Source organism: Venturia canescens, chromosome 5, assembly GCF_019457755.1.
Source record: "Venturia canescens isolate UGA chromosome 5, ASM1945775v1, whole genome shotgun sequence".
Taxonomy (NCBI): Eukaryota; Metazoa; Arthropoda; class Insecta; order Hymenoptera; family Ichneumonidae; genus Venturia; species Venturia canescens.
In genome coordinates this window covers 12,853,969-12,865,881 of record NC_057425.1, presented here as the reverse complement: position 1 = coordinate 12,865,881, position 11,913 = coordinate 12,853,969, and the positions used below count along the sequence as shown (strand labels likewise).

General features: G+C 36.0%; 1 protein-coding gene across 13 annotated transcripts in view; it reads right to left on the bottom strand.

Moving 5' to 3' along the window:
• LOC122411521 (homeotic protein female sterile-like) overlaps nucleotides 1-11,913 on the bottom strand; it is a 34,492-nt gene that overhangs the window by 7,845 nt on the left and 14,734 nt on the right. For 12 of the 13 annotated variants that reach the window (XM_043420381.1, XM_043420387.1, XM_043420377.1 and 9 more), the window contains 7 exons: nucleotides 3,838-3,929; nucleotides 3,510-3,630; nucleotides 2,529-2,948; nucleotides 1,511-2,212; nucleotides 1,089-1,234; nucleotides 733-882; nucleotides 241-543 (listed from right to left, as the gene is read on the bottom strand). In XM_043420381.1, the coding sequence (XP_043276316.1) occupies nucleotides 241-543; nucleotides 733-882; nucleotides 1,089-1,234; nucleotides 1,511-2,212; nucleotides 2,529-2,948; nucleotides 3,510-3,630; nucleotides 3,838-3,929 (1,934 nt within the window). The remainder of the gene's footprint in view (nucleotides 1-240; nucleotides 544-732; nucleotides 883-1,088; nucleotides 1,235-1,510; nucleotides 2,213-2,528; nucleotides 2,949-3,509; nucleotides 3,631-3,837; nucleotides 3,930-11,913) is intronic. The other variant, XM_043420384.1, reaches the window with a different exon arrangement.

The window sequence follows — 11,913 nt, the reverse complement described above, 5'->3', positions numbered from 1 at the left end:
CTGGAGCCCCTAAAGTCGTATCGAAAGTGCCTGTTATTACATCAAAATGACAGAGAAGTTATTGAGAATTAAGCCTGATAATGTTTCTCAATTTGAACTTTTGTTTTTATGAAATATTTGGGCAATTGTGAGCAACAAAATAGTTCAATAATTATTTTTTTTTAATTTCAATAGACAAATGATACCCTCAATTAGTCAATGAATCGATAAATGTTGAATTAAAGTATTTTAAAAACTTACCGCTTCGCGGCGTCGTCTTTCTTGCTCCCGTAGCCTCTGACGTTCCCTCTCAGCCGCAGCTTTGTCCTGACCCGACGATTGACTCGGACTACTGCTGTCAGTGTCGGTTGATGCTTTGACTTCTTCGGCTCTCGGTGTTTGCTGAATTCCTTGGGGTGCTTGCTGATCTGTAACAGTTTTCATCACTTTCTCCAACGCGGCGTCTTCTTCCTCTCGTTCCCTCCGTCGCTCGTTCTCCTGTCGCAATCTTTCCTGTTCCTTCTGTTGTCTGCGCATTTCTTGCTGTTCCATCAATGCCCGTTGCTATTGAAAACCAAAAATCATGTTTTCATCAAAACATCAAAGAAAACAATTCAATTTCGAGCAATTATTTTTTCATTCACCTTTTTTTTAGGGATATAGAGTAAAGATTTCTTTAGAAATGTTGCTCACAATTGTAATATTTTTAATGACGACTACAAAATAAATAATAGGCTTTGACCATCCACTCACCCTGTCCTGCTTTTCTTTGGCTTGTTTCTTGAATGCCTGGAAAGAATCGCGTGCTGAACTCTTCATGCTGCTTCCCGCTGCAGACTGCGGACTCGAAGCCTGCGCCAATGACGACCACGAGGATGCGTTTTTAACATTTTGCTCGACAGTCTACATACAAAAATAAGAATTGAAATATACGTAGGTTCTTCGCATTTGAGGAGTTCAAGTACTCCTCAAAACCGTTTGTCACGAACTCGAAATGATCATACTTGAAGGGAATTGAAAGATATTGGTTTAACTAAAGAAGAGAAACCTGGTGATCGTTTTTTTCTGAAAAATCATGCCGATCATTTTGAATCACAAACTTAACGTACCTTGTTCTTAAAAGCGGAGGCAAAATTAGCAGCCGGATTCTTCGAGTCTGGGGGTGTCATTTTTTTCTCGGGCATTATTTGTGTACCGGAGTGATTGCTCATCGGCGGAATTCCGAGTGCGCTCATCTCTGCAAAAAGAGCTCCGGCTAGAGCAACGACGATTTTGGAGGGAAAAAAAACAACGATTAGTAAAGCGGTTAGTTGTGTTTGCGTGACGAAGGTTTTCAAGCGCGATATTGAAAATATCGTGTCGTTTGTACGGTGCAAGAAAAAACGCTTCGAAAAAAGCGTGACGTGGGAAGCAAAAGAAACTTGCAACAAAGCTTCAATAAAGATTGCTGCAAAAAGCAAGCACCCAAAAAACTACGATTCAATGTCAATAATAAAAAAAAGAATGGAGGAAAAAATATTTTTCGACTTACCATCCATGGCTTTGTGCGTCATTTGTGTCTGCGTCATGGACATGGGTTTCTCCTCTTTTTTAACAGGTAATTGTGACATCTGCATATTCACACCGACGGTCATAGGCAAAGGATCGAAAATCGAACCCATTCCGCTCATGTTCATAGTGGCGATATTCAAGCCGGGTATGCCATTATTGTTGAGCATATTAGAAGGAGAATTGTCGCGTTTTACGCTCGTAAAACCATTAGAATGTTGTTGTTGCTGAGACATGGTAATATTGTGGGAATTTTGTAAATTCGGAATTTGAGAGCTCGTGTTCATAATGCTCTCTAATTGATTATGTATCGCAGACATATATGGACTGGTCATGTTCATATTGCCGAGATTCAAACTCGGCCCTATACTCGTGGACATCATGTTAACGGGATTCTTCATTTCAGCCAATAGATTCATGCTCGAATTATTGATAGTTTGATGACCGCTTTGATGCTGCTGCAGTTGTTGAGGATGATGTTGCGGCGGTTGTTGTTGTGGTGGCTGCTGTTGTTGGGGTTGTTGCGGTTGTTGTTGTTGTTGTTGCTGTTGTTGTTGCTGCTGCTGTTGTGGTTGTTGTTGTTGTTGTTGCTGCTGCTGCGGCTGCGGCATCATTGAAATGTGGGGCTCTTTCTTCAAATTAGTTAAGGTTTGCTCCAGTCCTGTATGAGCTGTCGTTACGGACGCTGTGTCGAATTACGTAATCGTTTGTTAAACAAGATGCCTTTCTCATTCTCCTAAATCGATAATAACAATTGATTTTGCTGGCATAGTACCGGACTTTTCGTTTCATCACTTTCGTTAGACGAAGTGCTTTTTTTATTATTATTATTTTATCGTTATTTTTTCTCTTGTACTATCGCTCATTCAACTTTCTTTACTTTTTTGTTATATGCAACTTATTGGGACTGAAGAATCGGATAACATGCTAGCTTGTGAATATTTTTTTGTTCCTGTCATTGGATCATTTTTGTTTTGGTTTGTTTTTTTCGGATATAGTACCTAATGCATTGTAGGGCTGCATAAGATCCCCCGGTTGTTGCGGTTGTTGTTGCTGTTGTTGACTCATTGCCGTGCCATCATTCGCCCCGGGAAGCGCATTCACGCTTGGAAATGAACTAACCGAAATCTGGGGCTGTGGTGCCTGTGGCACTAAAGGCGAATTCACCAAACTCGCATTCACGGTTGTCGGTGTTACGCTCGGGGGTGGTGTCGGCACTGTGATCGAAGGGGTCGGTGGATTCGACGTCACCGGCGGGGTCGGTGCTGTTTTTTTGATCGGTGCTGCCGTTGCCATCGCGCTCGGACGTTGCGGCTGTGCCGGCATCGAAGCGTGACTCGCTACTGGCAAACTCTGACCTGCTGTCACAGCCGCAACTGCTATCGCTTGTGTTGTCTGGTTATTGCCTCCTGATGGTATTACTGCCGTTCGAAAAAACGTTACGATTTTTACCCTCCATTACAGATCCATTTTTCATCAAGTTAAATTATCAAATTAAGAATCATCATTTGATGGATTATTTCTTACTACGAAACTCTACTCTCCGGAGCGGGGCGGGAGGGAGGGGGGGGGGGGGGGGGGGAGCCAAAGCGAATTTTGTCCTTTATATTTTATTCAAAATTCTCGAATGTTTAAGAGAAACAGGTTACGTTTCATTTCTACTGCGCAATGTTCAGTGATACGTGGAAATTGGAAAAAGTGACAACTTTCTGCAATTTTCTAGTCACCCTTTATGGATCATCAAATAAACGTTTCAATGCATTCAAGTTTGTTATACGAAATGAGGATTTCAATTGATATTTGTTGAATGTTCGATTCTCTTGACGATTTTTAATAATTATTCGTCATTCCGTCGGTCCTCCATCTTCCAAATTTATTTTCAGAATATCCTCGCTCGAGTGCGAAAATTCCAATGTTAATGTGCGTGACGTAACCTCAAAGGTTAAAAATCAAGTTTGAACTTTCGACTGATCGAGGTATACCTTGCTCCATAGGAATAGCGTTAGGCTGTGTTACAACCGGCTTTGCAACTGGTCCCGTAGAATTCGAGGTCGGCTGTTTATTCATCAAGAGAGCTCCAGTATGATTTTGAGCCGTTGGTGCCTATAATAAAATCATTAAGAAACATTTAAACACAGTGGAAAGAAAAAGTATTAAAAAACATTTAAAAAGAGGTCACAAATAAGTCATCTAAAATAACAACAAATAATCATTCGTTACATTCAAATGATTTATTCTCGACTTACTAACGTTTCATTCGTTTCTTTTTTCATGATATTAATGTATTCACTTGTAGCTCATCTGTCTTACCGGTGTTACGGTGGCATTAGCTGATTGCGAAGTGGGTGCACTAGGTGCGCTCTTCTTAGTTTTTTTCCTGGGTGGTCGATTCGTCGTATTTCCTGTAATTCAACGCAACCATGCATCTAACAGTGAGTACGTGCAATCAAAAATATCTCAATAAATTCGACACACACGCACACACACACACGCGCGCGCGCGCACGCGCGTACACGTAAGAACTAATTTTTCATTGGAGGATAAGAAAAATTGAGTAACGTGGGGTAGGTGTGTGTGTGTATGTGCGTTGGAGAAAAATCGAGGTAAACTCGGTCGTGACGATGAGCTAGTGAAATGCCATAAACGACGTGGTGCAGAGAGGATACCAGCCATGTGACAAACAATGCTTTCTTTTCTTTATCATTTCTTATTACCTTTTCTACAAACGAAAGATAATAAGAAAAATGCGCGTGTACAACAACCATATTATTGCGACGTGGATATTTCAACGTATAATAATCGATTTACGACATATAAAACAGAAAATTAGACAACATCGAGCATGTACTTTTCTAATAGATTTTTATTCATATACTTATATTATAATTGTATCACTGTGTACAACAATGTTAATTTAAATATCTCAATTGTATGCTTCTTACTTCGTTTACTTGTTTATGTTTTTTTGTGGACTTTCATCTCAAGGTTTTTTTTATATTAAAAAATCTTAATACGCAAAACAATTTGTTTCTTTTTCTTCATCTCCATCTCGATCTCCTTCTTCTTCTTCCTTTTCATTTTCTTCTTTCTCTTTCGCACATTCTACACAATGTCAATTATATTTTCATTCATGCGGCAAATATGTGTGATCGGGCTTATGAATGCAACTGTGTATCGCTACGTTACACATTTACAAACATTCGCACGTCGAAACAGCGAATTCACGCACACCCATAACACGCATACACACCGATCGCAGACGTTTTAACACACATACATATATAAATATACATATAAATGCCTACCGATATTTATATATGTATGCGGGGATCTCGCGCGTCTTCTTATTATCTTTTTTCTTTTTCTTACTAACCACACAATATCAATGATTATTTGTAGTTGTGTGGGTTTTGTTTTTCTTTGAATTTTGCCATTTGCGGTTTGTTTCTTCATGCTGGATTTTTTTTCAAATCTTTTTTCTAATTTCGACGAGGATCACCCAGTAGCGTTGCGTGTCCTTTTCCCTTAATATGTCCTGTATAAACACATACATCAGTTCATATTTATGCGTATATTATGATCGAACAACGGCACAGTCGGTCAGACCTCGGACTGTCAGGCCGGAAGTTCAGGGATTGTATTCATCCCTGCCGATATAAACGAGCTTTCTCGAAAGGCTTTTACCGCGATCTCAGTGGTTGGAAATCGCCCATCTTAATTACGATAGGTCCTCCTACATACACCGGGCCCGAGTTTAAATGTGATTGCGAAACGACAGTGGTGAAATATTGTCGGCCCAATGTATAATGGAAGACACAACAGCCGAATGGGCAAGGCAAGTTTACTTCCAACTTTGTATTATATACGTATACATACATATATTTTCATATACTCAGAAGCATGAGTCAATATGTATATATATATTAATATCAATGTTTGTTCATCGTGTCGAAATGGGTGATGGTATTGGAAGGTCGATTCGCGAACAAAAATCAGAAGCGTCAAAACGACAATGTTGTTTTTTCTTTCCCTCGCACAGTATATAACGTAATCGTTATTAGAATTAATAAATGTTAAATGAAAATGAGAAAGAAATTAAAAAAAAAAAAAATTAAATAAAATAAATTAAAAAAAAAAACAAATAAACGCACGTAAGTCGTACAATAATAGGCTCGAATTGAATTTGTTGATGTTTTATCGTATTTTTTTTTCCTTTCTTCATCCGAGAGTACAAGATTGATGACATCATGCCTGTCCGTGTATTTAGTAAGAAGTATAAACTCATCATAATAATCGCAGTCTAGCGCATCATTGAGATCGGTGACGAGGAACTCCTGCTCGGTGCAACGAATTAGGTATTTTTCTTTAATTTTTTAGTTTTTGTTCTTCATTCTCTAATCGAACGTTAATACGCATCGGTAGTTTTGTTACTTATTTCAATCGCAAACACAGATACGGTCGAGACTAACGTGTATATCCAACGTGTACGCAACCTTCCATTGCGTTTGGTCGAATTGAGAAAAAAATATCATAAGAAATTGTAGAGAAAATTCAAAGATTTTGAAGTTTCTCTAACGTCCAATTTACGACGGGTTCGACCGTATGAAAAGCTTGCGAAAAAAAATGTCCGAGACAACGAGAAGGAGTTGCAGCTTAGATCAATCGTTTTTTTACATAATTTTACGAGCTGGACCATCGTATGAGCCTATCGAGACTCTTCTAACGCGCGATCGAGATCCAACTGAGAGATTTGACTCTTTTTTATCGGTGTTTTTGCTTCTTTTCACATATGTATTGTGTGTATATATGTACGCAGAGACATACACACACATACATATGTATCATATATGCGTAGAAATAGAACGTGCAAAAAAAATGGCTTTTCTAAATTGTACCCTCACACAGACATACACATACTCGCGCTCTAGTATACGAGGTTTGGAAAAGCCATTGTTTTTGAATTGCTTACTAGTTCCTCAACATTTTTTCACTTCATTTCCTGTCTTTCTCTTTCTCTGTCTCTCTTCCTACTATTCTCCCTCTTTCTTGCATTTTTATCTATCATTATTCATCTTCATTCGTCGAATGCGTGACTTACTTCCTATGATTTAATATTTAATGATATATTAGTTTTTACTATGTACAAAACGCGTATGTTTATTACTTCATTCATATTATTTTGTTTAAAAACGTCTGCTTCATTTTGTTTCATGTATTTCATCATTTTCTTTTACTGCCGCGCGCGATACCCATTATTCCACGATACATACAAACAGGGGGAGGGGCGATGTGAAACACGTACGAAACTGCCGGCTAAATCATTCATTAGTTTTCTTTATATATAAATCAAAAGAAACTTTAATGTTGTGTAATGTATGTGTGTATGTTTGTGTGTAAGGAAATTCCTTTCGTTCGGATGATTTTTTTTTCTCTCTCTCTCTCTCTCTTTCTTTTTATATAATAAAATATTCAGGTAAATTGAATTATATTTTTTTGTTTTTTGTTTTTTTTTTGATCGACTGGAGCGGCGACGATCTTCGCGGGAAGAACGGAGTTTCGTTCTGAGAAGAAGAGATGCTTGGAGAATATTCGTTTTCCATTTGTTTAAATCTTATTTTCTTTTTCTTTTACTCTCGGCTTTTACCTACATTCTTTCTTATATATTGTTTTTTTTTTTTTCATTTCATTATTTTTTCGTTCTTAGCTGATAGAATAAAAAATCACGCTACACAAATCGTTCTCGGAAGGCAATATATGAAAAACTGTAAATATGAAATGCCCTATACCTCGTTTTACAAGCTAATGGTGATTGTGTCTTAATAGATGCATAAATTCCTATCTAATTTACCGAACGTCGTTCGATTGATTTTCATTTTTCTTATTATTTTTTTCTGTTCCTTCAACATTATTTATTATTCTGTCTCTCTTTTCTTTTTTATACTCTTTCCTCCGCTCACTCTACTTTTTTCCGCTTTTCACGAGATGAGAAATCGAATACACTGATATTCCCGTTCTCAATAACTCCTGCAAAAAAAAAACATCAGTATGATCGGTTGAGAATCATCGATTTTTCCATTACTTGCCTATCTATGCCTAATTTTTCTTTACACTCAAACGTTTGCGCATTTCATTGAGAAAAAAAAAACAAAAATTAGTTTCTAATGAAACCGACGAACACTGTTTTATTATTTTTTTTCATCTTATTTATTACCGAACATTGAAAAACTCGGTTGAATCTTCTTTTTTTCTCCTTTCTTTTATTTCACTATTTGATAAAATTTGCCTATACATTGTTTTTTTTTTCGCGAACGACACAATTATGAATCATTAAGTACGCAGCTGTGAATGCACCCGAATAAACGATACTAGATTTCAGTACGCAGCTGTAAATGCATCCAATAAACGATACTAGATTTTCCTTTACTCTTTCTTTCTCTCTTTTCATAGTTGTACTCGAGTGAAACCTCATTGAAGGTAAATTTTTGCCTTCCGTTTCTTCCAGGTTAGTTTTCAACTGACGAATTGTGAAAACAAAAAACATTTGGATAAACGTGTTACGATAACACACCATTTTTACGTGCACAGTCAATTCTTATGCTTCAATTATTTTACGCTTTACGTTTCTTCTTTACATTTCTTCTTTTGTTCAATCTCTCTTTTTTATATATTTATATATGTATATATGTATATAAATTTATAAGAAAACTAATTTACATGATATTCTCAACAAAAACTCTATCATGGAGCAGACATTTACACATGGAAATATAAAAACGAAATAGCCCTAAAATTACTCGTCGTTTGAATCCATATAAAATAATTTACAAAATAATACCTCGATAGAACGGAAATAATGCCTCGATAGAACGGATAGGGAGAACCAGAATTTTTTTTTCATCTTAACTTTCTTCCAATGAGTTTTGAAAAATAGAAAAGTTATTAAAAAAACAAATAGAACTGATTGATCTTGGAGGAGGGCATTACTACGGAATTATTGTTCGTTTTACGGTCGTATGTATTCATTTAATTGTTCATATTGATGTAAAAACTTTGTATATCAAATTATCCGTATATCGGCATAAACATGTGAGTTTAAGTGTACATGTGTGTTGGGGTGTGTTTTATATTGTATATTTTTCCAATCGTCATGATCGTTTTACAAAAAAAAAAAAAAAAAAAAAATTATGACCCGGAAGTAATTATCATTTGCAAAATTGAATGCGAATCGTTACGACGGGGCATGTAAAACCATACCATACATTCGTATATTTATTGTTATAATAACAATATTTCAAATAATACGAAAAATGAAAGGAATAATAATATTATGATAGAAATACGAATATTAATAATATTAGCAGTAATAGAAATAGTAGTTGTAGAATTATAGCAATAATAATAATAATCATAATAATATTAATAATAATCATAATAATAATATAAAAAATATTAATAATAATGAAGATGGTTGACAGGATTCGATTTTGTTTAAGTGTAATTCATTTTTTTTCCTTCCTGTCGCTTTACGTACACAACTCTTTCTCTCTCTCTCTCTCTTTCTCTCTCTTTCTCTCTCTCTTTCTCTCCCATACTGACGAAATAAATGGACAATCATTATTTTGACCGACGGTAGGAGCAACTAGTGGTAAAATAGCATGATTAAACGACGGTTAGCCGGAGCAAAGCTTAGCGGAGTGCAAACAATGTGTTTGGAGGCCAGTGCGCCTTTTTATTTTCTTTACTTCTTTTTATTACCTCAAATGGACAATTACTTCGTTTCCCTTCGAATTTGCATGTCTCTGTGTCTTTTTTCTTGTCGACTACTTTGTATTTTGTTCCTTCGTGACTCCAACATATTTTCTTGCGATCTTTGTACTCGAGAAAATCTGCAACTTTTCCACATGTTCATTTTTTTTTCTTGCATTCTTGCCTCTTATCTATCGGTGCAGCAGTTTGCAGATACACTCGTTTGGAATCCTGTATAACGTCAAAATCATCAACTATTTTCTCCTAAACGAATAATTCAAAGGTCAAAAATAATCGTTCAAAGCTACGACTATTGTTTGCTTTTTTTTTGTTTTCTTAGTGATTCCTATGTTCTGTTACGTTTTTCATAAAAGAGGGCTCCATTATTGACGGTTTGGAAGATAATTGAAGTTTCACTATTCGTATCACGATAGCACAACAATCGTATCGTCAATCCCAAACGCAAAATTGGTAAAAATTTACGGCACGCCATGCAAAGAGAGTAATACTAAATATGCCCATGACCAAAAAGTGTGTTCATTAACCACGAATATTTTATTCTGCATAATTCAGAAGATGCTTGTAATAATTATTTGTCACATTTGATCGCTTGGGATTTCCGGCACGATATTTATTCGAGAAAATTGAAAAAAGTCTTAAGAAAAGGAAGAGGAAAGCCTTCCATCAAACTTGAACAGTTGTCCAGAGGCCTCGTTGCGTTTGGATGTGAAAATTGAGCGTTTTTATTTTTATGTTTATCATTAGCACTATTGCTGTCGAAAAGCTAGTTGTACACCGACATGATAAAATTATTAATATTATTCTATAATCCAGCCACCAACACACATTGTCTGCATTTCTTTCCCGTTTTATAGTTGTTTATTTTATTATTATTATTATTATTTTTTTTTACTTTTGTTTATGAGTATATCTATTATTGTGTTTTCTTTTGTTAATGAAGCAACTATCGATTATAATTGCCGGATCCGAGTCTAAATACGCCCCCGCAAAGTTGTCCTGACCCGTGATATACTTTTGTGTTTAGCCAACTATTGTTTGAATCGTTCCGTTCGAGCGTTTGCAAAACAAGCGTGTCGAGAGCCTACCGATTGCGCATATGCAACATAGTCCCTGATCGCGCCAAAATAATATTGAAGAGAAAAAAAAAACAAGTGAATTACCATATATCGCACATTACATGGGTGTCGAGGGGGAAGGGTGCACTTGGTAATAATGGTACACGTCTCGATAAGTGGATGAGCGTTCTACCCTGAGATCTGATAAATGATACGATATACAAATATAGAAGATTTATATTTATATAAATATATATGCATGTATATATTAATAATACGGATGAGAACCGAATAAATATGTGTGGGTATTATAGATTTATGGCATTCCGAAAGAACACAGTGACACAAGTTTGGAGAAAAAAAAAAGTATCCCTTCTACAACCTTATTTATATTAATAGAGTAAATACGTAAATAAACCAGGTTTCTTTTCGGTTATTTTCTTCTGTTCCTCTTATTTTCCCTTCATCGCATTCGGACGTTCAAAAAGCTTTGCTCGATGTTGTGGATTTCTGTTTCTTTTTCTTTTGTTTCTTTTTTGTTTGTTTGTTTGACGGGGAATTTGTAAAGACACATTCGGAATTGTCGTGAAAGTCTAGAATTTTCAAGGTGCGGGTTGAAAACTCAACACCGCAGTCTCGTCTCTTATACGAGAGTGCAGAGAGTTCTTTGTGAGAGTAACGAGTAAGAAGAATATTTGTTTCTCCTAGTAAGCTGTACTCGTACCTGTCTTTCTCTCGCTTCTTCCACTCATCTATGATTTTTTTTTAGCGAAGATCGACAAGAGGTAGAGTTGAAAAATGAGACTGCGGTGAAAAGTACATAGCGACCTTGAAACGAATGTGCGTGAAAAAAAGAAATATATGTATATGTGGGTTTTTATTTATCGACTTTCACGTTGAACAATGTGTGGAGATTCGTCGAGCATCCAACGGAGGGAGGGGACATAAGAACGAATGCATTGGTTGTCGTCAATCAATAACAATCATTTGTGAAAATAACGCTGGCATGGCATTTATGGTATCCTCGAAACACAGTCTGCACTCCACTAGCTCACCTTTGGTCTTACCATTTACACTTCGTTTTTCTGTTTTCTTGTATCGTTTTTTCTTCAATTAAATAAAGAGGAGAATTTTCTTAAACTATGATTTCAAGTTTCAAATGTAGTGTCCAGTATCGCCAAAGAAATTTTATTAAAATGTAGTTTCTTTTAACAATCGTACCAAAAATAAAAAAAAAACAAAGAATTTTTTTTATGGGGGGGGTTTTTTTTTTAAAGAAACTTGACACTCGATTTGCACTTGAATCGATGAGGTATGGGTCTTTAATAAGCCACACCATCAACGCCGTACTAATAAATATACTATGCAATAAGAGATATTTGTTTCTTTCAATCCAGAAGGTATTTGCGATACGTTCAATTTGTATATTGATAATTCATTTATTTTCTTTGAAAATCGTATTGTGCAATTTTTCGCAAGTGATCGAAATATCGTCAGACTTCAAGTTCATCTCGAGTCTTCTTCGATCTCTTTGAATTTCGTATTTGTTTTATCTGCTCCAAAA